The 26352-nt window shown below is 55.0% G+C and overlaps 1 protein-coding gene across 3 annotated transcripts; it reads left to right on the top strand.

The window, feature by feature from the left end:
- The first annotated feature begins 973 nt into the window (after positions 1–973).
- Positions 974–22116, top strand: FRMD6 (FERM domain containing 6). 3 transcript variants are annotated; one of them, XM_065636457.1, is made up of 14 exons: positions 974–1090; positions 9067–9249; positions 10100–10190; positions 10452–10531; positions 11272–11348; positions 12263–12449; positions 14277–14432; positions 15305–15370; positions 15450–15518; positions 16135–16309; positions 17107–17442; positions 18044–18169; positions 19055–19146; positions 19267–22116. In XM_065636457.1, the coding sequence occupies exons 2-14, from the start codon at positions 9151–9153 to the stop codon at positions 19549–19551; spliced, it is 1839 nt and encodes a 612-aa protein (XP_065492529.1). In that variant the 5' UTR covers positions 974–1090; positions 9067–9150; the 3' UTR covers positions 19552–22116. The 3 variants fall into 3 exon arrangements, with proteins under 3 accessions (XP_065492529.1, XP_065492528.1, XP_065492530.1); XM_065636456.1 differs by having other exon boundaries at positions 10452–10594; XM_065636458.1 differs by having other exon boundaries at positions 10452–10594; positions 19238–19413.
- Positions 22117–26352: the final 4236 nt, after the last annotated feature.

The following is a 26352-nucleotide window of genomic DNA, read 5'->3' as shown; positions in this document are numbered from 1 at the left end:
CTCCCGGAGCCTTGTAAAGACTGTGGGGGCAGAGGCAGCCTCACAGGTCATCCCAAAAAATGCCTATAGACACTTAAAAGTGAGGAATAAATAACTACTTCGAAAACAATCTCACCATATGTCACTTCTGAGGAAGGAGCGGCTTGGAGATGCTTTGCTGCTAATTTATGGTGTTTCTGACGCTGCTGCTGAGATTCCTGTCCTGAGTCACCTATAGAGACCCGTGTGCACATTGGCCCCGTTCCCTTCACTGAGTGGCAGCTGGTCGTCACACGAGCGAGCCCAACTCACCTTTGATCCAGCTGCCAGGACATCGGCGGTGGCTTTAATGGGAACAGGATTGGGTCCTAATTCTACTCCTGCCTCGACCCAACTCTTAAGTACTGGCTTAATACACCAGCAGCACAGCCAGGGCCGGGGATACTGGGCTGGGTGCAGGGGGAGCTTGGGCTCCTCTCTCTAGGGATGCTCGGGTCCCCACCGAGGACATGTGAGTCTCCTCCCCGGGAGATGTCCTGGTCCCCCCATGAGGATGCTCAGCTCCTCTTTCTGGGCTTCTGTGGCGGGTATAATTCTGGGGACAGTATAATTCCCTGGAGGAGCTTGGGTCCCCTCCTGGAAAATGCACAAATCCCCCAGGGGTGCGGCCCGTGTCCCTTCCAGGGGATGCTCAGGTCCCTTCCAGGGCAGGTTCGTGTCTCCCCAGGGGAGCACGGGACCCCCAGGACCAGGGCGAGGGGGCGATGCGCGACTTCCCAGTCCCCCTCCGGCTCAAACGCTCGGCTCCCTTCGCCGGGGACGGAGCGAGGGGCGCTGCTCGAATCCCTCCGGGGCTGCTTGGGTCCCCTCCGCGGGGCTGCCCGGTTCCCCCCACCCCGGCTGTCCCGGGGACCGCGCTCAGGCGGGAGGCGGCGCCGGTGCCGCTCGGGGCGGTGCGGGCCGGGAAGGGGCGGGGGCGGCGGGCTGGGCCGGGCTGGGCTGGGCTGGGCACGGCTCCGCTAGGCTCGGCTCGGCGCGGCTCGGCTCGGCGCGGCAGGGCTCGGCAGGGCTCGGCAGGGCTCGGCAGGCAGCACGGTCCCCGGAGCCGCAGGTAGGTGCGCGCCCGGCGCCCCCGCACCGCGCTCCCGGCCCGGCTTAAGCCTGGCCCGGCTCGGTTAGACTCGGCTTGGCGGAGCTGCCGCTCTCCCGGCCCGGCGCGGTTCCCCTCGCGGGGGCTGCCACGGGTGGGCCCGGCGGGGGGCCGGCGGGGGGGCTGCTTGTTGCGCTTTGGGGGATGAGTTAGTGGCGGAGAAGTGCGAGAGGCTCCGGCTGCAGGAATGCGAGTCATTTCCTCCGCCCGCGGGGAGCTGGGGGCGAACGGCGGCCGGGCTGCCCCGCCGGACCTCCGCCCGCGCCCCCGCCGCCGCCTCGGCCCCGCCGCCCCCGCCCGCCCCTCGCCCGGCGACCCGGGGGGACGCTCGCCCTCGGGTCCCTTCATCTGCGGGACCCCTCATCCCCGGGTCACACTCGCCCATGGGTCCCTTCATCTGTGGGTCACACTCGCCCACGGGTCCCCTCATCCATCGGTCACACTTGCCCGTGGGTCCTCTCACCCCTAGGACCCCTTGCTTGTGGGTCACACTCGCCCACCGGTCACCTTGCCCGTGGGACCCCTTGCTCGCATGTCACACTCTACCCCTGGGTCCCCTCATCTATGGGTCACACTCACCCATGGGTCCCCTCGCGTTTGGGACACCTTGCCTCTGGGTGACACTTGCCCATGCATCTCTTTAGCCATGGGTTGCCTTGCTCGTGGGTCACACTTGCCCACAGGTCACCTCACCCATGGGTCATACTCACCAGTGGGTCACACTCACCCACAGATCCCCTCACGTCTGGGACCCCTCGCCCCTGGGTCACACTCACCCATGGGACCCCTCAGTTGTGGAACCCCTCATCCCTGGGTCACACTCATCCATGGGTCCCCTCACCCCTGGGTCACATTCACCCACAGGTCCCACTGCCTGTGGGACACCTTGTTCATGGGTCACACTTACCCATCACCCATGGTTCACATTCACCAGTGAGTCCCTTTGCCCATGGGCCATGCTCACCAGTGGGTCCCTTCGCCCATGGGTCCTCTTGTCTGTGTGACCTCTCTTCCATGGGTTGTGTTCACCCATGGGTCTCCTCACCCATGGGTTGCACTTGCCCATGGGATCCTTCACCCATGGGTGCTGTCATCTGTTGGTTCCCTCACCCATGGGTCCTCTCATCCACGGATCCTTCTGTGTCTGGGTCACAGTCACCTGTGGCATCCCCTTGCCCATGGGTGCCCCTCAACCGTGGGTTGGCTGTGGGGGTGTTGTGGCTCGGTGTGCAAGCTGGTACCTGGTAGTACCACTAATGCTCTTCTCCATGTTTCCCACCGGGGATGCGAATCCCTGCTACATTCTGGAGGTGTCAAGGGTAAACCCATGCAGCTCTTAAGCTGGGCTTCAACTGACATGGTGCCCTTGTGGCAGTGGGGAAATTGGGGCCAAGGTTTCCGAGGACCACTCTGGGTGTTCCCGTGTCCTTGGACTCACACGTGGGCGTAAGGCAGTGCCCGTCTCTGCCGTGCCCCCGCCACCTTTTGCTGTCATCTTGCGGTCCTGAATCAGATTTTTTTTTTTTCCTGCATTCCTGGTCATGAGGATGTTTTTCCCTCAAAGCCAAATTCTGCTTTTCCAGAGATGCTCTGCGTGGCGGTGATGGAGCCGGGCGCGCGGAGCTTTGCTGCTCTGCCTTATTCCCGGGCTGGTTTGTGACGGTGTTTTTTCCACGGAGCTCGCTCGCCCTCTCCGATTCTTGGCCAGAGTGGGGATTAATTTGAGCTCTCTTGCTTGAAAGCAATGTTGTTTTGTTTAAAACTCCCAGTCCCGAAAACATATTGGGGTTTGGTTAAAGGTACTGGCTTTTTACTATCGTTTTGTAAAGGGGGTTCTTTTTTTAAACTGGGTTTATTCAGGCTCTTTAAACCCAGAGTCTGTAAGCAATTATTCCATTACATGAAAGTCAGTATGCTGAAAAAAGATTAATTCAGACCAGATGTAAAAATAAATGTGAATTTCAAATTAAGATGATGTCAGCTCCATCCTCCTAAAAAAAAAAAAAAAAAGCAGCCTTTGGACTCCAGATGGAGTATACAAATGATGGCGGTAGTTAAAATATCTGCCTGCTTCTTATTTGAGTTTTAGGCTTTTTTTTTTCTTGTCTGAAAAGTGGGCTTAGGATTTTTTTCAAGGGGAAAAAAGAAAAAGCCTTTCCCTGTTGCTGCTGGGGCAGGGAAGTTTATGGAGGCTCTGGCGTGGCCGAGGAGCAATCCCAGCTGGAGAACCGGGGAACGGCGCTGCCAGGGGAAGACAAATCCCCCCTCTGCCTGCTTCAGGATTAAAAACAAGTAACATTGTTTGTCTTCATTTTGCTGAATCTGGAGCTGGAGGCGAGGATGCTCTGGATGGTCCATGCACAGTTTTGTGCATTTTGGCATAAAATGGAGATGGTTTGGGGGCTCTTGGCTATCTGCAGAGTGCTGCACATCCTTTATTTTTCCTCCCCATGTGTGTATGTCCCGGAGCAGGGATGGATTTGGGCACTGATCACAAACGTGAGAGCGCTTCTGGGAGTTGGGTGCTGGCAGTGGGGCTCCCCAAAAATGCTTTTCCCCAGGAAGGAAGGGTTTGCCCAGGGCTGGAGCATCTTGGGGGGCAGTTTATTACATAGAGAGCTCCATGCTTTGGAAACTCAGGGCTGTGCTCTCTGCAGCGTTGGGATGGTGTGTTCTTGATGCAACTAGATGTTCTTCGCAGATATTTCTCTAGTCCCCAAGGCTTGGGGCAAAGTTTTCCGGAAGGAAATCAAATGGAAGGGGCTGGTTCAGTCACAGAAGAGGGAAGAGGAAGAGCAGGCGCCGTCCCTCCCTCGCTGGAGCCTGCGCCAACGAAATCCATTTCTGCATGCATCCTCCGCAGAGGCCGGGCGGCTTTATTTATATTTTAGTACGCCAAAGTAAAGGAATGAAGAGGCCTGGGGTGGCTGCGCTGTTGGTCACAGGCGGATGGAAAATCCCCGCTTCCAGGCGGGATTCGGCTCCGTGCGTGGCAGAACAGGCGGGGGGAGAGAATTCCCGAGCTGCCATGGCTCAGCCCGTGTTTCCCCACGTCCTGGTGTGATGTCCTGCGGGGATTGTCCCCAGTGCTGGCTGCGATTGCTGCTGTGACACAAATAGGAGGTGACAAAGGAGCCGTTATCCCATTTCTGGGGTGATGCACTTGGCCCTGGGTGTCCCCAGCACCCACTCTGCCCATTGCTGTTGTCCCATTGCAGCAGCCAAAGGGGAGGAAGAGGAGGAGGAGGAAGAGGAGGAGTGTTGCAGAGTTGGAGACAGGTTTGCTCCTGGGGGGACCTTCCTTCCAGAGGCTTTTTTGGACATCTCCAGCACTTGAGGGCATTTTCTGGGGATGGTGGGGTTGGCCTCCGGCTGCCCAGGCTGAGTTTCCAGCATCCAAATAAATAGCTTTTGTGGTGGATGAAGTAATGTAATATTTATAACCGAGTCCTTTTTCCCAGTGAAGGTCTCTTTCATCTGCCTCTCTTCATTAGGAGGAAACTGTTGAGTTCATGAAGAATTGGAGACAATTTTAATTACGGGGCAACCACAGGCAGGAATTAATCTAGCTTTTGGGTTAGGAGAAGCTGCATTAAGTGATGGCCTGAAAACTTGTAATAACAGCTCGCGCATACCTATGCCCTGTGATGTGGGGTAAAAACCGACTCTAAACTCTTAAAAACAAGAAATTCCTGCCCTGTGAATTCATCTTCCCATCTTGCCCGGCGCTTTGGGCTGCCTCTCACCATGGGACGGCCCGTGCCGAATCTCTTCCCTCACCCCTCTTGTGGGTCAGGAGGGCTGAAACAAAAGCTGGGTGATGGGTTAGATATCTGATAAAGTAGATTATTTTTTTCAAATTGGTATTTTGGCAAGGGGGTTATGAATCTGGGTGATGGATATATGGGCTGGATCTGTCTAGGGGCTGGAAACTGGGGCTGGCTTGAGCCATCGGTGCTGTGATGGTTGGTGGGTAGCATGGGGGTACGAACCTGACCCAAAACCATGGGCACGGAGGTTCAGCCGCTTCTTTTAAATGTAATAAAATCCTTGGAGCGGGGCGGGAACGCTGCACATGAAAACCAGCCTCACTTGGCATGCACAGAGCCTGCGCCCTTGCTTCTTCGGAAGAAAAACCCACCTCAGCTGGCAAGTTCAAGCGATGCTAAATCCCCAACCTTGGAACTGCATCTGAATTTATATTTCCTATGAGAGCCTGGCAGGCTGCTCCGGGACCTCCGCCTGCCCTCGGCCGTGTTTGCGAGACCCTGTGCTGAATAAATCCCTCGCCGAGTCAGCAGCGACGGCCCCAGCTGCTTTTCCCAAGCCCGACAGGTTTTATTGCGCGACGTTTACTTTACAGCAGAGCTTTGCGACGGGGTTTATCCCGTGGCGTTGGTACAAGGGAGGGAGACGATATTCCAGCAGCCTGGGCTGAAAAACGCAGCGGATCGAGGAACTTTCTCGGCATAGCTGTGGAGTTACAAAGCGCATAAGGGGTTTGCGGTGCATTCCTATGGAGTTTTAAAGCTTTTTTTGCCTAGAGCAGGGAAAGCGCAGCTGGAAAACCTGGATATCCCAGTGCTGTGGAGGCTGGTCCGTGCCCGAGTCCTCATTCCCAGAATTTTTTCCAGCTGCTTTGGTTTTTGCAAGGGGTTTTCTTTGGAAATCCCCTCGCAAAACTGCCAAGGGTGGAGGTTCCTGCTTAGGTTATGGAGTGACCCATGTCCCCCACCTCCATTGCAGCGTTCCAGGGGGTCTCTCCCTGAAATCCAGGCTTTTTCCATCTCAGAACCAGGCAAGTTCGTGCCTCATGTCGACTTTTGCACTGGAGCAGAAGCGACTAGGGGAGGGCAGCAGCGTGGGGTCCCGGGGAATCAAAGCTGACATTGTCGGAATGAGCAACAGATGCTCGGAAAGAATTTTGCCGGCGTCTGGCCTGAGGCTCCTGGAGGCACATCGTCCTGGAAAAGGGCTTTTTTGTGCCCATTTGCTAAATCTGCCGTAGGTCCGGCTTGCAGAGAGCTGGCAGAGCCCAGGGGGGAAGTTCCTGGAGATGAGGGGGGTCTCACCAGCCACCTCCATAGTGCCCCATGTGGTGGTCCAATGGGGTGTTGTCATTCAGCAGCAGGAACTGGACGATTTTCTCTACAAATACCAAAATACTTGGGTTTTTTTTCCTCTGGAGCTAGGACCCTGCAGAGCTGCTGTTTTCTTTGGCTCCAGCGCTGCCATCCCCACTGAGCCGCACGATGCCCGTGCTCCGCTGATGCCAGCTTGTGTGTTTTAATCCCTGATGCTCAGGGACCAAGTCAGGCCGCAGGAAGACGAGTAAATATATTGACTGGCATGGGGACAAACAGCCCCGAGATGCCAAGAGCAGCGTGGTGCCGCGGGGAAGCTCTCCCGGGGGACACACACGCCGCACGGTGGGGCTGGATGCCCAGCCCCTGCCTGGTTTTTAAAGGCAATTTGGAGGCAGCGAGGTGATGAGCTGTGACACTGGGGTTTTTGCCAGCACCTTGAAGACTTGGATTTCATTGCCAAGTGCTTTTAAGAAGGTGTTTTCCTTGGGGATCCCACTGCAAGCAAAGGCTGTGATGGAGGAGGGACCCGTTCCCCACCGGCCGCTCCGGCCTTGGGTGTGTGGGGCTGGTGCTGGTGACAGAGAACGACCTCGTGGTGATGGTTTTGCCAGTAAATCAGGGGTATTTTGTGCCTGTGGGTGTAGTTCTGAGCAGGCTGTAGCCTGTGGGAGGATGCTCGTGTGCACCCATTGGGGCTGCAGGAGAGCTTTGGGTGGGAGCGAGATGCGGAGGGTACTGGAGGGTGCTCCAGGGCACGGCTGCTTCGGCAGGGATGCGGCACTCTCCCTGCCACGGCCCGTGCAAGTTGCTTCATGCCCAGCCCCATGTCGGTGCACGAGAGCTGCTGGGCAGCCGGCCTGGGCCAGGACATATGCCAAATACCTTCAGCCCTGTTTCGTTCACCGTTGTGATCTTTAATGAACCTTGAAACCAACCTGTGCGCTGCCCTGTTTGCTCCCAGTTGGGATCAGTCGTGTCTGGGCACGGCTGCGATGTACAGCCACGGTGTATGGATGCAACACGTGGCCACGACGTACACATGCAATGCGTGGCCATGATGTGCAGCTGCAATGCACAGATGCAATACATGAGCATGATGCATAGATGCAAGGCACAGCCACAATGCATAGCTACAGTGCACAGGTGCAATGCATGGCCATGATGCACAAATGCAATGCATGAATGCAATGCACAGGTGCAATACATGGCCACAATGCACAGATGCAATGCACAGCCACGATGTACAAGTGCAATGCATAGCCATGATGCATGACCACAATGCACAAATGCAATGCACAGATGCAATGCATGAATGTGATGCACAGGTGCAATACATGGCCATGATGCATGGATGCAATGTGCAAATGTAATGCACAGATGCAATGCACAGCCACAATGCATGGCCGCAATGCACGGGTGCAATGCATAGCCACGATGCACGATCATAATGCATAAATGCAATGCACAGATGCAATGCATGGTCATAATGTGCAAATGTAATGCACAGATGCAATGCATGGCCATGATGCACAGATGCAATGCATGGATGCAATGCATAGCCACAATGAGTGGCCATAATGCACGGATGAAATGCAGAAATGCAACGCACAGAGGCAGTGCATCGTCACGATGTACAGATGCAATGCGTGAACGCGATGCACATATGCAACACATGGCCATGACATGTGGATGCAATGCACAGCCACAATGCACGGCCATAATGCACGGGTGCAATGCGTGGTCACCATGCACGGCCACAATGCACAAATGCAACACACAGACACAGTGCATGGCCACGATGCATGGGTGCAATGCACAGCTGCAATGCATCACCACAATGCATTGATGCAATGCATAGATGCAACACATTGCCATGATGCACATCTGAGACACATGGGTGCGATGCATGCCCACGATGCACCGCCAGAATGTATGGATTCAATGCATGGCTACAAGGCACGGCCGGCTGCACGGCTGCGCGGGGCCTCGGTGCTGCAAACCAAGAGTGGCATCGTCTCCGGATTTCCCAACTTCTGCAAAACCCCAGTAACTACTGAACACAAAGTCACCTCAGGGCACTTTTTTCCCCGCTGTACAAATATGCAAGTTAAACTGTTTTGGAAGCCAAAGGCATTTTCATTTAGACCAAAGCAAATATTTGATGAAGAGAGAGATACTATACTGTCCTCAGTGCCAGCAGAAATCTGTGGGTTAGAAAAAGGGGGAACTAGTTTAGAGTTTAAAGATCCGTGCTCATGGTGTCGTGCGTGCATTTGTGTCCCTAGGGATGGTCGTGGGGTAAAAAGTGCTTAAGGAATATTTGCTCTTGAAAATAAGAATTGCCTGGGGTTAGTGCTATTATAGGATGGATTCACAACTGCTGGGAAGTGGCAAGAAATGGTGAATCCCATTTGCAAATCGCTCTTAGCGCTTGGGTTGGTTTTATTTAACCCCCCTAAAGAGCTGGAGCTGGGGGAGGTGATGCTGGAAGGGACACGGGGGTCCTGCTGGCAGCAAAACCCCCCGTGCCACCGCACTGCTCCTCCTGGGCAGAGCCAGGGCTGTTACCAGCGGATAAACTTTTATCTTTTAAAAAAATTATGCCAGTAAAGCCTTTCCTAAGGTTTTTCTGAACCCGAGCCGGGAGAATAAAACTGCTGGGTCAGGTTTTTTGGTCTCAGCTGCGATCCTGCGCTGCCCTAACCGCGGTGCCAGGGCTGGGATGCAGGGTCGCCGTGGCGTGGTGCACTCAGGGGTTTTGGGGGAAATCCTGTTTCTGGGGGGACGCAGCGATGGATGTGGGAAGCTGGGGGTGCCGTGCATGGGGCTCAGCCCCCCTCTCGCCCACAGGGATGGCACCCGCGGGGACCGAGGCCGCCCCGGCCCGCTGGTGAGGTGCCCACCGCCCAACCCGAGTCCCCAGCCCGGACCACAATGAACAAACTGACCTTCCACAACAACAGAGTCATGCAGGACCGCCGCAGCGTTTGCATCTTCCTCCCCAACGACGACTCCCTCAACATCATCATCAATGTAAGGCAGCGCGGGGGCCAGGGAAACACCTTTGCTATGGGGGGACGGAACAGCTCTGCTGGGGGACGGGCTGCGAGAGTTGGGGTTTTAAACTAAAAGAGGGAGATTCAGGCTGGACATGAGGAAGAAATTGTTGCCCTTGAGGGTGGTGAGAGCCTGGCCCAGGTTGGCCAGAGAGGTGGTGGCTGAACCATCCCTGGAGACATCCCAGGCCAGGCTGGACGGGGCTCTGAGCAACCTGAGCTGGTGCAGATGTCCCTGCTCATGGCAGGGGGGGCACTGGATGGGCTTTGAAGGTCCTTCCAACCCAAACTATTCTGTGATTTTATGAAACCTTCCCTGAGCACCAGTGTTTTCATCACACCCAGGGGCTTGCAGCCAGGTGCATTTGTAAGCTCTGGTTTTAATCTGGAGCCTGCCTGCTCTTGCCCTGCCGCAGAAATACACATGAGTTATTCCCCCTGAAGGCTGTGGCAGCATTTTATGCTCCTGCTTCTTCCTGACTCGATGCCCTGCTGGCAGCACTGGGACTTTCGGTGGATGACCTGCTGTGTGCCCCTGAAGCCACCTCCACAGCACAAGCTGGTTGCAGAGAGGTCTCCACCACCACCTGCTGCCCCATGGTCCCCTGAGCATCCCATCCCCGGGGGAGCTCTGGTCCTGCACCCCAGGGTGGGAACCTGCTTTTAGGGACTGCCATGTTGTCCCCATGCAGAAATGAGCCCCGTAGCCTGGCCTGTCACCCCCTGGTCCTACTCAGGGATTTGGTGGGGGCTTTGGTGGCACCTGCCTGACTCAGCTGGGCTGGGTGCAGATGCAGAGGGGACCACATGTAGTTTTTTTTCTGCAGGTGAAGATTTTGTGCCATGAGTTACTGGTGCAGGTGTGTGACCTCCTGAGGCTGAAGGACTGTCACCTCTTTGGGCTCAGCGTCATCCAGAGTAAGTCAGGGGCTTTTACGCCGTGGGTCCGGCATGATGCCACCACAGCTTGGCAAGGCGCAGTGCCACCGAGCACGGGGTGCATGTTTGCCCAAAAGTGGGTGCAAATTTACCCAACCCTTTGGTGGCTTGTCATTAGGTGACGAGGAGGTTATGGACCCCACCACACCACACTCTGGTGGGTTATGGGGGCCAGGGCAGGGCTTGGTGGGATGCAGGGGACACGCGGGGGGATGCTGATGCCACCTCTGTCCCACCCAGACAATGAGCACGTGTACATGGACCTGGCCCAGAAACTCTACAAGTATTGCCCCAAGGAGTGGAAGAAGGAGGCCAGCAAGGTCAGCGGTGAGGTCTTGCATGGAGAGCTGACGGCACTAAGGCCACTTCTGTCCCCGTCGCAGGTCACTTCCAGGACATGGGAACGCAGCTGAGGGGTGTGGGGAGGGCACTTGGCTGTTAGCACCGTGGGGAAAGGGAGGTGGGTGTGCAAAACAAAACCTAGATAGTGTTTGGTGACTGTCAATCCAAGTGTCACCAAGCGCCCCAGCTGGGGACATGTCCTTCTCGCTCCCCACCCTGTCGATAGGAATTTTTTCCCCCCGTCGTTTCCTTATATTTTTAAGGTATCCCTTCTTCCAGTTTCTAAAATCAAGCATTTGGCTTTTTTTTCCCCCCAAAGCACCTTTTAATTATTTCAGTGCAATGTGCCAAGGGGGTTGATATGAGGGTCCTTGTGCCAGGGCTGAGACGGAGACTGGTGGGAGATGGGCTGGAGAGGGACAGTGGCCGTGGGGGGGCTGCAGACCCCCAGTGGTCTTGAACCCAGCCGCCTGCTTCTTTAAATCCAAATCCTCTTCGTGTTTCAGTATATTAGGGGTAAAAAATGGGTGTCAAACTCAATTCGGGAAAAAAATGTGACTGGTGCTAGCTAGTGAATTCTTGCCCACGGCTTTCACCCCATGGGGGACAAGGGGGTGGCTGTGATGGACCTGGCCCCTGGTGACTGAGGTGAGGGCCTGGGGGCAGGGGCACAATGCTGGGGTCTCCACAGGAGCCCTGAATGTCTCCTCCGTTCCAGGGGATCGACCAGTTTGGCCCCCCCATGATCATCCACTTCCGAGTGCAGTACTACGTGGAGAACGGCAGGCTGATCAGGTGGGGTGCACACCCCCCTCCTCGTGGTGGGCACCCCCCCAGGGCGAGCGGCTGGTTGGGGAGCACCCAGGGGTGCCCCTGGCTGAGGCACCACTCTCTGGGGCTGTACAGCCTCGGGATGCTCTGGGGTGCTGTAGAATGCTGAGAGATGCTATGGGATGCTGTGGGATACTCTGGGATGCTGCGGGATACTCTGGGATGCTGCGGGATGCTACAGGATTCTCTAGGATGCTGTGGGGTGCTGCGGGATGCTACAGGATTCTGTAGGATGCTGTGGGATGCTGTAGGATGCTGCGGGATGCTGTGGGATACTCTGCAATGCTGTGGGATGCTACAAGATGCTGTAGGATACTGCAAGACACTGGGAGATGCTGCTTGTGCACCCAAAAGCTCACCCCTTCTGTTGGGGCTGTTTGTGACAGGGACAGGTGGGGACACTGCTCTCAGCCAGAAATGACAAAGCCTTTTGAGGGGCTAGGGACATCATGTTCAGGCTTTTGTCACAGCTTAACCCACGGCATGGCCTGATTATAATTCATGCATGTGCTTGTGCTGGGAGGGAGTGTCAGGTTGTGTTTCAGGGCAAAAATGATTTTCAAGGTCTTGGGGATGTGGGGACATGATGGCATCTGCAGCCACGCAAGGATGCTTTCAGGGGGATTTATTCTGGCTGTGAGAAGCCTGGGAACTTCAGCACAACAAAGCAGCTGTGGTTTTGCACCACCTAATGGGATCCTGAGCTTTAATGATCAGGGAAAAAGGGAGCAAACAACTCCGCACCCGGCCCTGCTCCCTCCATAAGAGCTTTGTACCAGGAGGAAGGTGCCAGACTTGTCTTTCACCCTCTGGCTGGGTAGTGGGTGGGAGTCTCGCTGACTCCTCTCTCCTCCCTTCTCTCCTCTGCTCCTCCACAGTGACCGGACCGCACGTTACTACTACTACTGGCACCTGCGGAAGCAAGTTCTGCACTCGCAGTGCGTGCTGCGCGAGGAGGCGTATTTCCTCCTCACTGCCTTCGCCCTCCAAGCCGACCTGGGCGACTTCAAACGTAACAAGCACTATGGGAAGTACTTCGAGCCCGAAGCCTATTTCCCTGCCTGGGTAAGTGCGCTTTGGTCACAGAATCATAAAATAGTTTGGGTTGGAAGGGACCTTCCAAGCTCATCCAGTGCCACCCGTGCCATGAGCAGAGACATCTTCATCAGCTCAGGTTGCTCAGAGCCCCGTCCAGCCTGGCCTGGGATGTCTCCAGGGATGGTTCAGCCACCACCTCTCTGGGCAAATTTAATGGAGTCCCTGCTCTAAGCTCACATGAATCCCTGCGAGGCTGCTGATGCTGGGCTGCTTGGAGGCTCCGCGGGCAGCCAGTGCTCCTGCTGCATCCCTGTCTCTGGCTTAATCCTGATTATTAATAACCTCTGACAACTGCAGGGCTGCAAATAGTTGCAGACAGGGAGGGCTGGGGTCGGGGGTTGGCTGGGATTTCCCTGCGTGCTGCAGAGATGCTCGTGGGGGTTTCTCTGTGTGCCACGTGCCATCGCGGCATCACCCGAGCCATCATGGTGGGCACCCACACAGGCTTTGCAGCCTTTTGGGAACTGGTGTCCTCCATGCTGGCAGCAGCCATGGGTATAGGCAACTTCTCTTCTCCCAAATAACAAGTGATAGGACAAAAGGAAATGGCCTCAAGTTGCACTAGGGGAGGTTTAGGTTGAGTATTGGGAACAATTTCTTCCCGGAAAGGGCTGTCGGGCATTGGAACAGGCTGCCCAGGGCAGTGGTGGAGTCACCATCCCTGGAGGGGTTGAACAGAGATGAGGTTCTCAGGGACATGGGGTAGTGCCGGGCTTGGGTTAACAGTTGGACTCGATGATCTTGAGGGTCTTTTCCAACCCAAATGATTCGATGACTCTATGGGATAGTTCTGGAGGGAAACCGAGGGAGGATATGGGACGACACCCAGCCCGAGGTCACCTCCGACCAGCAGGCAGAGCTGGGCACTGGGGCGATGCCGTCGTGATGACTTCATGCAGGAGCAGAGCAGGGACCGGTTCCTCATGGCACAGCAGTGGCACAGGCAGCTCCCGGCTGGGACCCCCTTCTGCAGGGACCCCCATCCCCACAGCAAGTGCCTGACACCGACCCATCTGCAATACCCAGAAACAAGTCCATTTATTCCCAGACAGGTAAATATGAGTTTCAGAGGAGCAGCGAGGGGCTGCATGGCCACGTGTGATGTGCTCTTGCACCCCAAACAGCTGAACCTGCCCCATGGTTCTTAAAATCATGGAATCATTTTGGTTAGAAGAGACCCTCAAGATCATCGCGTCCAACCGTTGGTTCCCTGCAGCCAGGGCTGCCAGCACGTGCTGGCAAGGGGAAGATTTAATAAAAGTTGGAGGCACCATTGCCTACTTTATGTGCTTTCGGGGTTTTACCTGAAATCTGCCAGCTTCTCTTTTCGTTGTACACATCGCTGAGGAGCAATGGCCCTGGGGCCATGTCCCCAGCCATGCAGGGACCCTGTGTGTGGTTCTCCCTGCCCCGGCACAGGTGTCACCGGTGGTGGGAGCTCCATGGGACAGCACTTCCCAGTGGGAAATCCTTCTGGTGAGAAGTCGTTGGCTGCTGTATCTATTTTATTTTTGCTTGCAGGTCTCTATAATGGAGCATAGAACAGAATCATAGAACAGTTTGGGTTAGAAGGGACCTTCAGAGCTCGTCTAGTCCAACCCCCTTGCCATGAGCAGGGACATCTTCACCCAGATCAGGTTGCTCAGAGCCCTGTCCAGCCTGGCCTGGGATGTCTCCAGGAATGGGGCATATTGCTCCAATTTCCCTTTTCCCCTGGAAATCGCTGCTGTCTGGGAGCACCGGGGCTGGCATGGAGCAGCTCCCCTGGACCAGCTTCTCTTCTCCTCCAAACAGGTGGTTGCCAAGAGGGGCAAGGACTACATCCTGAAGCACGTCCCCAACATGCACAAAGACCAGTTTGCGCTGACAGCATCCGAAGCCCATCTCAAGTACATCAAGGAGGCCGTGCGGCTGGACGACGTGGCCGTGCACTACTACAGGTTGTACAAGGTAAGCCCAGGCTGGGGTTTGGATTCAGGGCAGGTTTTTATTAGAAGGATCAACTGCTGAGCAATTTCTAAGGTATTTTGGGAATTGCTGCGTTTGAATTGGCACTCACTGGCCAGAGCAGAGAGATCTCAAGGATATGCAGCTTTTTATAGTCCTGCCGTTTTCTACAAGTGATGGAGAGGTGAGAGGTGTGCTGAGGTGTGAGGAGGCAGCCGTAAGGTTTCTGGGATCTTATTTTTTGGTATTTTCCCCTCTAAGAAATATAGGCTGGGTTTTTCTCCTGGAAACAAAGCAATTTGTTTGCTGGGAGCCTGGTGCTTCGCAGAGCATTTTGCAGCATCCTTAGGTTCAAGAGGAGAAGCCTTTGGGAGAGCACAGGGAATGGCAAGGGGGTATGTTGTTAAAGGGGGCTGTAAAAAAAAATAAAAAGCTTGTTTCCAGCCCCTTGGGGAGATGTGCATGGGGGACAGGGCAGAGTAGGCTGCCCCATTGCCACCCACTCTGTGCCAGTGCAGGAGCAGGTTGGGTTCAAGCATAAAAGTGCCCCAGCTCTGGTTCTGAAGGTCATTCCCAGTTTTCTGAGGTTAAACTGCTTTTCCAGACCCTTGACCTGGGGTGTTTCTGGGCAGTGAGGGAGCTGGCAGGCGCCTGGGTGTGAGACTGTTAAAGGATGCGGCTGTGCAGTGTGTGTGCATCATTAGTCAAGTGGTTGGACCTGATGATCTTAAGGGTCTTTTCCAACCTAAATGATTCTATGATTAATGTGACACCAACTGGGGTGACTACAGGAGGATACCTGGGCTGGGAGGGGCAGATTTATACACTTCACAGTGCAAATCATGTATTTAAAAGCATCTTTTTTTTCCCGATAGGACAAAAGGGAGGTGGAAGCCTCCTTGACGCTGGGGCTGACGACACGGGGCATCCAGATCTTCCAGGTAGGCAGCAGAGTGAGGGTGACAGCTCGGCTCCCTGCCCGCTGCTGGTGTCCTCAGCCTGTCCCTTCTCTTTTTGCAGAACCTGGATGAAGAAAAGCAACTGCTCTACGACTTCCCCTGGACCAACGTGGGGAAACTGGTGTTTGTGGTGAGTGTCACTGTCCCCAGGCAGAGCATCGCTGTTCCTGGGCTCTGATTTGGGCACAGGAGGGTGTTGCCCAGACCCCAGGCAGGGTGGTTGCAATCCAGGGGGATTGGAGAGGGGCCAGAGGAGCCACAGAAATGATCCGAGGCTGGAAGAGCTCTGCTGGGAGGACAGGCTGAGAGAGTTGGGCTGTTCAGCTGGAGAAGAGGAGCTCCGGGGAGACCTTATTGCGGCCTTTCTGTACTTAAAAGGGGCTGATAAGAAAGATGGGGACAGACTTTTTAGCAGGGCCTGTTGCGATAGCACAAGGGGTAATGGTTTTAAACTAAAGGAGGGAGATTCAGGCTGGACGTGAGGAAGAAATTGTTGACACTGAGGGTGGTGAGAGCCTGTCCCAGGTTGGCCAGAGAGGTGGTGGCTGAACCATCCCTGGAGACATCCCAGGCCAGGCTGGACGGGGCTCTGAGCAACCTGAGCTGGTGCAGATGTCCCTGCTCATGGCAGGGGGGGCACTGGATGAGCTTTGGAGGTCCCTTCCAACCGAAACCATTCTACGATTCTAACAGGTGGGTTACAATAGTTCTAGGTGACAATTAGAGTATTTTTCTCTCACACGTAGGGCAAGAAGTTTGAGATCCTGCCGGACGGGCTGCCCTCGGCCAGGAAGCTCATCTACTACACGGGCTGCCCGCTCCGCTCCCGCCACCTCCTGCAGCTGCTGAGCAGCAGCCACCGGCTCTACATGAACCTGCAGCCCGTCCTGCGCCAGGTCCGCAAGCTGGAAGAGAACGAGGGTAGGTGACCCCCCTGGGGTGTAAATCCCACCAGCACCCACACGGCTTTACTGTCTGCACCAGCACCTGGTCACTGTGCCAGCTCTGTGGCTGGGAGCGTGGTGGGGGTGGGTGTCCCCATGTCCCCCTCGACTCTGGCTGTCCCCAGTGGGCAAACCCTCTCCTGGCTGGGCTGGGGGCTCACAGACTCCCCTGGTTGCTTAGAGATGGGCACAAGCCCCACTGTGGTCTCTGGCGGCCCAGTTCCTCCCAGTGCCTCCATGCAGCGCTGCCAGTGCCCCACATCCCGTCTCCAAGCTCAGAAAGTCCTTGTGCCAACGTAAGATCTTCTTCCCTCTCCTCATCTTCCACTTTCTCTTCCTCATCTTCCTCTTTCAACTCCTCCTCCTCCTCTTTCCACTCGTCCTCCTCATCTTCTTCCTCCTCCTCATCTTCTTCTTCCTCCTCAGCATCCTCATCTTCTTCCTCCTCCTTGTCCTCCTCATCTTCTTCCTTCTTTTCTTCCTCCTCCTCTTCCTCATCTTGTTCCTCCTCATCATCATCTTCTTCTTCTTTTACTCCTCTTCTTTCTCTTCCTCCTCTTCCTCCTTCGGACGGATGGCACAGCACAGAGCACAGCAGCTTTGAGTCTCCCCACCCCACCTCACCATCCCCAAATGCCACCAGGACAGGGCTGGTTCCCCGTGTGCCACCCCGCTGGGCTTGGGCGACAGTGTCTCTGGGTGCCCCTGGGTTCTGAGGGTGGCCGTGGCACTCCGAGGCGTTGGTGTGCTGACGGTGTGCTGCTGGCTTCGCAGAGAAGAAGCAGTACCGCGAGTCCTACATCAGTGACACCCTGGACCTGGACATGGAGCAGCTGGAGAAGCGCTCGCGCGCCAGCGGCAGCAGCGCCGGCAGCATCCGGCACAAGCGCCTGTCCCGGCACTCCACCGCCAGCCACAGCAGCTCCCACACCTCGGGCATCGAGACGGACCCCAAACCCAGGGAGATGGGACCCGAGGATGGCTTCTCAGGTGCCGGCGCCCACCGCAAGCTGAAGACCTGCAGCTCCATGACCAGCCATGGCAGCTCCCACACCTCCGGGGTGGAGAGTGGGGGGAAGGACCGCCTGGAGGAGGATTCCCAGGATGATGGTGAGACACCAGCTAAGCTTTCCAGCTTATAGAATCATAAAATAGTTTTGGTTGATAGGGACCTTCCCAGCTCCCCCAGTGCCCCCCCTGCCATGAGCAGGGACATCTGCACCAGCTCAGGTTGCTCAGAGCCCCGTCCAGCCTGGCCTGGGATGTCTCCAGGGATGGTTCAGCCACCACCTCTCTGGCCAACCTGGGCCAGGCTCTCACCACCCTCAGGGCCAACAATTTCTTCCTCATGTCCAGCCTGAATCTCCCCTCCTTTAGTTTAAAACCATCACCCCTTGTCCCATCGCAACAGGCCCTGCTAAAAAGCCTGTCCCCATCTTTATTATTCGCCCCTTTTAAGTAAGGAAAGGCTGCACTAAGGTCTCCCCAGAGCTTCTCTTCTCCAGCTGAACACCCCAACTCTCTCAGCCTGTCCTCCCAGCAGAGCTGTTCCAGCCTCGGATCATTTCTGGGGCTCCTCTGGCCCCTCTCCAGCAGGTCCATGTCTGTCCTGTGCTGAGGGATCCAGCTTGGGTCTCACCAGGGAACTGGGGTTGGAGGATGCTCTGGAGATGCACATCAATGACTTGTCCCACCTTCTCCTCACCTGCAGAAATTGAGATGCTGGTGGACGACCCCCGGGAGCTGGAGCAGGCTGGCGAGATGGAGGTGAGCCCTGACATGTGCGTCTACATCACCGAGGACATGCTGCTGTCCCGCAAGTTCAACGGGCACTCGGGTAAGGCGGTGGCTGCTTTTATTTCCGATTCCCCAATGCAAGTTGCACATTTGGTGCTCAGCAGAACAAAATTAGCCCGAGGTGTCCACTTGGGACACCTTGAAAAGCCATTTGCCCAGTGGGTTGAAGGAGAGATGCAGTTAATTTGGTGCAGGGGAAAGGTGCAGGTTTTACTCAGAGCAGGGCTGATGCTCCGAGCAGCCAGCCCATGGCACGGGGGTGTGTGCCCAGGCACGTCAGATTGTTTGGAGATACCAGGGGACAATGGCAGGAGCTGCCCATGGGCACTGGAAGGAATTTTGGTCATGTTCTCGATTGCTGGCCCCCACTTTTGTTTTCATGACAACCACTCACTTGTTTCTATGAGCACGAGTGCTGTTATCACACGTGTGAGCCTGGCTTCTCTGGAGCTGTGCCTGCACCCAGAGAGTCACCCATGTCACCAAAAGGGCTGTCAGGCATTGGAACAGGCTGCCCAGAGCAGTGGTGGAGTCACCATCTCTGGAGGGGTTGAACAGACGTGGAGATGAGGTTCTCAGGGACATGGGGCGGTGCCAGGAGTGGGTTAATGGTTGGACTCGATGATCTTGAGGGTCTCTTCCAACCAAAATGATTTTATGTTTTCCAGCTCTTGAAATCACAGACCTCTGTTACTGGGAGGTCTCCGGAGTGCCAGTCTCCCTGTGGAGAAGCTGTTTTAGTGCAAATTTGAGATGCTTTTTAGGTAACACTGGTTGCAAGCAGAGCCGTTGGGGTCTGGTTGAGCTGCGGATGCCTTCGCCCCAAAGCAAGGGCAAGCCCCCAAGGGCAGCAGGTATGGATCCTGTGAACTAAGAAGCCTCAAAATAACCTTTGCACCCTCCTCTTGCTCTCTCCCCCACACAGGGCTTATTGTGAAGGAGATCAGCTCCTCCACCTCCAGCTCCTCAGAGACAGTGGTGAAGCTGCGGGGACAGAGCACCGACTCCTTACCCCAGGTATGTGGTGCTGGTGGGGCTTTGAGGAACCCCGAAGTCCTTCTGGCCCTGGGATTCTGGGGTCTCCCTGATCTCCTTGGCTCTCTGGCAGGTCCTGAGCCCCCTCCTTGCTTTGCCTAGACAACATGCCGGAAACCCAAGACATCAACGGACCGACACAGCCTGAGCCTGGATGACATTCGGCTCTACCAGAAGGACTTCTTGCAGTTGGCCAACCTCTGCCAGGACACGGCCCAGAGCTTCACCTTCGGCTGCGCCCACGGGCTGGAGGAGGACGGGCTCTACTGCAACGGCTGCTTGGCCCAGCAGTGCATCAACATCCAGGAGACCTTCCCCGGCAAAAGAACCAGCAAATACTTCTCATTGGATCTCACCCATGATGAAGTCCCTGAATTCGTCGTCTGAGTGCCATGGGGGGCAGGACTGGCTCCCCGTACTTGGCGTGGGACCCTGGGGCTCCCTGCCCGGCATCGGGGGACATCAACGCCGTCATTCCCCGCACCGCTCCCTGCAAACCATTGCGCTCGGAGGATCAGCCCGGCGGCGGGTGGGATGGAGACCCCTGGGCATGGTCTCACTGGTGGGCCCCAGTGTCCTGTCCTCTCCAGATGATTTTGGGCAAAACACAAGTTGTTTTATATCGCCTGGGAGAAGCACGACTCGGAGCTGTCAGAAGCCAACCCGTGTTTTCTCGTTGCCTCGTGACGAGGTGGCCTCTTTTCCTCCTTGTCCTCATCCTCAGCATGATGCTGATGGCTCCACTGGTGGCTTTAGTGACAACTGACATTGGAGAGAAAAGTGCCAGACTGTTGCGTTTCAAAGTCAAGCCAAAGAAATGTAAATACCCTAAAGGCCAGTATGGGAGGGGAGAATTAAGCAATAACCAGCTGGGGAGCTCCAGGTGCAGGTCATGAACCATGGAGGCTGCTGGGGCTGAGTATCAACCCAGTTCTTCCAGAAACATGTGCTGGAGGTCAGGCTGGAGTGGGGTTTTTTTGGTTTGGTTGGTTTTTTGGGGTTTTTTTTTGTCTTTTTTTTTTTAGCAAAAAAAACCCCACCCAAGCAAACCAAAAGCAAATGAGAATGGAAAAGAACAGGTCACCTGTAAGGATATTGCAATAATGCATCCCAAACTTTGAATAGCTAGAAATTACATATAGAAATAGATCGAGGTATGTATGTTTATATATGTCTGGATCTTATAGACCCATTTGCATTTTTACTTCTGCTCTAAAATACCTTTTATACAAAGGATCTGCCTCTCTTCTTTAATGAACTGTATAAACAATCATATTTTTTTCTAAGCACTAAGGTGAGGAAATAGACTTTGCTCTTGAGAAGAATCAGTATGCAACTGCCTTGTAAGTGTGGCTCTTCCCAGTGCAGTCTCTGTTGTATTTTACCAAGGCTTTTCATGTGTCTTTAACTCTCTTACACTTTGAATAATTCTGCTAAAGGATGATGGTGATGTGCTAGAAAAAAACACAGGTGGCTTCTGAGCATGTCCTAGGGAAGCTTAACCTGCCCAGGTGTAACATTGACCATCGGTACCGGAGGATAAAGCATTACAGCAGCTAATATTCATAGCACAATGCCTTTTTAGTCGATATTTTTAATTAGAGTTTAGCGATTGACAGCCAAAGTGTTGCCATATTTTGATATATCACCTTTTTTTTAACTGGAAACTTTTCTTAAAAAAAATATTTTATAAATAAGCACAATCTTATTTTTATAAGAAATGTTGGGCGAGGGAGCCGAGAAGGGGGAACTGGTACCAAAAGAAAAGGAGTATAGCTATTGGCACAGTGCAAAAAAGAAAAAATTGGGTGTTGTTGCCATAGGGGAGCTGGCATGAGGGATATTATGGGAAAATGAGGTAGATAGCCAGATGCTGGCAAGGGGAGCAGGACGATGGTGGCCAAGTGGCCACCCAGGGCCACCAGCTGCCAAGGAAACCTGCCCAGGGCAGCTGGGTTGATGCTGCCCACGGGCCTCAGGGCTACGTGCCCCACTCTGGTTTTGGGGGGATCGCAGCAAGCACCCCAAAAACCTCTCCAGTGGGCAGCACATCCCAGGGTGGGATGTCGGGGTTCGCTAGTGGCACCCCCACTCCAGACCCCCATTCCACGGCCGGGTTTGCAGTGTGCAGTGGGGTGAGTGTGTGCACCAGCATCTATGCTGGAATGGGCAGGAAAATCCCCTAAATCCATCCCCAGCCTCTTTTTTTTTTCCCCTTTGCCAGCCCCTGCGAGGTGGGGGGGCTGCAGCACCCAGCTGGGGGTTGCTGCTGGCCCCCCTCCACTGGGGTCTCTCCATGGGACCCTCATCCCGCTGCTCTGCAGAAATGCATAGTTGGAGTAAATTGGGAGTAAACTGAATAAATAAATGCTCAGTGCAGTTCAGAAAGCATTGCATGGGGGGGGCAGCTAGACCATTTTTTCCCCCTCCTCACCCCCCCATTATCCTGCAGCCAAACCCAGACCAAAGCATCCCAGCCAGGGGGCTGGAGCGATGCTGGGGGCTGCGAGGGAACAAGGGGGAGTGGAGCTGGTTGAGCTGACCGAGCCGTGCCGGGGAGCAGGGGGGACACAGAGGTGCCATTGATCCCGCAGGTGGCTGTGTAGGGTCCCGGGGGACACGGGGCGGCCGTACCCGCCTGCCCTTCATGCCGCTTCCCCCCCTGCAATAATGAGCTATTATCTGTCTGCAGGAACGAAATAGTCCTTTCTGTGAAAGGATCTTCCCATCGGGGGTGATGGGAGAGCCAGTGACTGTGTTGCAAAAGAAAAAAAAAAAAAAAAACCACAAGGAAAACTATACAAAAACCCCTCAGCAAAATGATTTTGTACCAATGAAGTTTATTGTGTGCCTTTTGCAGTACAGCTGGAAATGAGAATAAAGTGACAGTTGTTTGCATTACTGTGATTCTTGGCGATTTAAAAATGCTCCCAGGCATAAGTGAGTGATAAAATACAGATGAATTTAATGAATTTTGTACATAATTATTGTGCTCTCTGCTCCAGCATCACCTGGCTCCAGAGAACAGGTTAAGACAACTCCTGCCTTGGGTGAGGATGGGCTGATCCTTTCAATCCTGGTTTCTGGTGATTTGATGTGGTGGGGGTCAGGGGGGATCCCCAACCTGGAGGAGACACTGTGGGCAGTGAGAAAGGTGGGGGTCAGTGCTGCACCATGTTAGTTAAAGATGTGACCTCAGGTAGAATCACAGAATAGTTTGGGTTGAAGGGCCCTTCCCAGCTCCCCCAGTGCCCCCCCTGCCATAAGCAGGGACATCTGCACCAGCTCAGGTTGCTCAGAGCCCCGTCCAGCCTGGCCTGGGATGTCTCCAGGGATGGTTCAGCCACCACCTCTCTGGCCAACCTGGGCCAGGCTCTCACCACCCTCAGCATAAAAAATTTCTTTCTTAAATTTTGTCTGAATCTCCCCTCCTTTAGTTTAAAACCATCGCCCCTTGTCCTATCGCAAGAGGCCCTGCTAGAAAGTCTGTCCCCATCTTTCTTATCAGCCCCTTGTAAGTACAGAAAGGCCGCACTAAGATCTCCCTGTAGGATCCTGCCTGAGAGCCCAGGACAGGATCCGTCCTCGGGCCAAGCCTGGGGATGCTGCAGAACTGCTGCCTACTCTCGAGGCATTCGATGAGGATTTTCCACGTCCCCACTCTCTGCAAGGCGTGAGCAAGGGTGACTCTCCATTCTTTCTTTCCTGAATTGACGTTTTTGGGTGAAGCATGTGGATTTGTCAGTGTCTGATAGAACGTTTGTGCTACAGCCTTCCCCCTCTCCAACACCCAGGACCACCCTCCCATCTCCCATAGCACTAATTAAACTCCTCATAAAATAATTAGCCCGTTCTTCTATTCTTAATTTTGCGGGGTTTGCTGATCGTGGCACCTACTTCCTCCAGCCAGGGAAAGCCGCTGTGCAAGGTACTGTAATAATAACCACAGCTTTTCCCTGTCCCTGTTCCCTGAGCATCTCTTGATCTTCAGCGTATCGATCCCCTCGCCCCCAACCTGCTCCTAATTGCTGAGGCACAAGTGGCAGAGAAGGAAGATGAGGGCTGTCTGCTCAGGATTTTTTTTTTTTCATTTTCACCATTATTAGCGGCAAAATTGTGATTTCCTGCAGAAGATAAAGATAAATGAAGATGCAGAAGATGAAAAGCCTCTTCTCCCATGGGGACGCAGGATCAGTAAAGCCTCCGGAGTGTTTTTTTCCAGCACGTGCCACCATCCCGTGGACTTGGATATGACCACGTGCCACAGTAACGCCGGGACCACTGAGGCTATTGCCACCTCCCCAGGAGCTTGGGGTGTCCCTGCAACCTGCAGTGGAGCTGCCCAAAGCCCTTGGACGGGGGATGGAGATGTGGGATACCCCCGCTGTCCCCCTCCCCAGGCATCTGCAGCAGAGCGGTACCAGGGAGCATCCTACGCCTTTTCTACAGGCTCCAAAAATAATTGCACATTACCAGTGATTTCCTTTTGTCCTCCAAAAATAGCCCTTGTCCTCAGCAAGGTGAGTGTTGACCATCGGGCAGCCGCGGGTCTCGATGCCTCATTGCTGATTGCTGCCAACACCAGGCATTTTCAGGGCAGCTAATTGCCTCACGAAGGAGCGAGCAGTTTCTGGGAGGGGGACTGCATCGTCTGCTACTAAGTATAGCCTCCAGATTTTATCTTGTGCCCATAAAAAAAAAAAAGGAATTTTTTTCTAAAACCAGATGTTGAATGGTTTTTTGCACGAGCCTACAGAGCCAGCCCTGCTTTTGCGGGGTGAGGTGGGTGGAGAGGGAGGGAAGGGGGCTCTCCCCTCCTTGTAGGCTATGTTTAGCAAGGTCTTGTACCCCCCAGCTACACTTTCAAATGAATTCCCCTCCATTTGAAGGCGTTTGAAGTTGTGGCCTCCACCGCTCTTTCATCTCACCACGGGAGAGGTCTCCAGCGGGGAAAGGTCCTTCCGTTCCCACCCCAGCCTGTCCCCAGGCAGCCTTGCACCCACGCTGGCCTTTTCCCCGGGATGCTCCCTGGTGCTGGCAGCCCTTCTGCTGCTCTCGATTACCCTTTCACAAATTTAAGTTTCCACGAAAAGGCTGGATTTTGGCCTTTTCATCTCCAGTCACTGCACTTCCAGATTTTGCATCCCCTGCCATCATTTCGTGGCAGCCCGAGAGGTCGAAGGTTTGGGATTTGCAGGCTGACACATGCAAATGTCACGTCTACAGAGCCAATTGCAAAATGCACTTTAAAAAAGTGCCATGCTGCATAATATCCTTTTTTTTTTTTTTTTTTTTTTTAAATTTTGCTGCCAGATCCAACCGGGTGGTGCTTTCACCTGCTGTTGATGCAGCAACAGCTGTCCCCAGGCGGGTGCCTTGCAGAGCATCTTCTTCTCATCAGCCCCTCCACAGCAAGCATTGCTGGACACACCTTTCGACATCACCCCAATCAAGCACCCACAATTAATCGGTGATAATTACAAAAACACCCCATGTGCCGGTGTCTCTTCAGAACCTTCCACACCCTGAAATGATAATTGGCTGCAACACTTTTATTTAACGCAGCATCACACATCCCCAGTGTTGGGGTTGGTGGCTCAACATCTATGGGGTGGGGGGACCCTGGTGGTCCCGGTGTTGTGCTGGGTGCTGCCGGGGCCCTGGGGGCAGCTGTGGGTGGGCTCTGTGGGTGCTGGGAGCTCCTGCCCCCCGCTTGCAGGGCAGCAAAGGAAATCAGTCATCAGGTGCTGCTGTGGAAACAGGGTGGGCAACCTGGTTTCTGGCAGCAAGCGTGGAGCTTGGCCAGTGGCGGGGTGACACACAGACCCCCCCATGTCCCGGGGGTCTCCCACCTCCACCCTTTGGGGGATGCCTGTGGGGAGCTGCATCCTGTGAGACCCAGTGATGCTGCTATGGGCACAGCTTGCAGCACCCTGTTCTGGGAGGACGTGCTGCCCCCCAGCTCTGCCCAGGGAACACATTAATGTGTTTTCCATGTATATATGTACCATGGGGCTGTTGAGATCTCCAGAGAGCAGATTTGAGGGTACAGCTGGGCCGGCTGTGGGTGTTTTTTGGGGTGCAACTGGGAGGAAGGAAAAGGCTTTCTGATAAAAACCCACCCAGTGTTCACCAGCTCTCCTGTGCCTCTGAAATCTTCCACCCGAAATCCTAAAAACTGGGCACGTGGGATGCCATTGATTAAAAATAAAATAGAAAATACTGAGTGTTGGGTCTCCCCCCAAGCTGTGCCCTGGGGGTGGCAGGCAGGGGCTCAGGGGGAAACTTGTGAGCTGGGAAGGGCTAGAGGGGGTAGGGAGGGATCTGGGGGTGTCAGGGGGAGTTGGGGTGTGTGTGTCTGTCAGGGTGCCCCATACCATGGCAGAGGTGTGAGCATTAGTGGTTCGGGGCACTCAGGAGGCAGAAGAGGGGATCCAGGCATGGGGTGTTGGAGCTGTGAGTTGGGGTAGGGGGGAAAGGGAGGGCAGGGCTGGGTGCAGGGGGGTTGTGGGTGCGAGGATGGGCATGTGGGGTGCAGGGTGTGTGATGGGTGCCGGGGTGGGGGGTAGGGTTCTGGGATGGGGGTGTGGGTGCAGGGATGGATGTGTGATGGGTGCAGGGGGGTTGTGGGGTGCAGGGGGCCCTTGGGTGAAGGGATGGGTTTATGGAGTGCAGGGTGTGTGATGGGGTGCAAGGGGGGGTATGGGGATATTTGTGGGGTGTGGGATGGGTGCAGGGGGGGTGTGGTGTGCAGGGGGTTGAATGATGTTCATGGTGTGAATTTGGGGGTTGTCCTCCTATACAGGGACAGGAGTTGGGCTCAATGATCCTTGTGTATCCATTCCAACCCTGTGACTCTGTGAGGGGGGTTGTGGGGTGCAGGGTTGGGGGTGCAGGGTGTGTGATGGGTGCAGGATGGGGGTGCAGTGGGTGGATGGGAGGGTTGTGGGGCAGAGACAGGGCGAGGGCCTGAGGCACGGTGAGGGGCGGGGGTGTCTGGAGAAACGCGATCTGCAGAACCCGGGGGATCGGAGAGGAGCAGCAGCAGCAAGAGGAGGAGGAGGAGGAGGAAGTCGGGGCCGAGCCGCTTCCTGTAGGCAGAGGGATGAGCGCAGACAAAGCTGGGTGGGGACTCGCCGCTCGGGGCTGCTGCTGACCCCCCCTTCTCCTGCCTCCATCCATCCATCC

Source organism: Caloenas nicobarica, chromosome 5 (genome assembly GCF_036013445.1).
Source record: "Caloenas nicobarica isolate bCalNic1 chromosome 5, bCalNic1.hap1, whole genome shotgun sequence".
In the NCBI taxonomy this organism is placed as follows: Eukaryota; Metazoa; Chordata; class Aves; order Columbiformes; family Columbidae; genus Caloenas; species Caloenas nicobarica.
The sequence above is the reverse complement of the archived record's forward strand: the minus strand, read 5'-3'. Positions and strand labels throughout refer to the sequence as shown.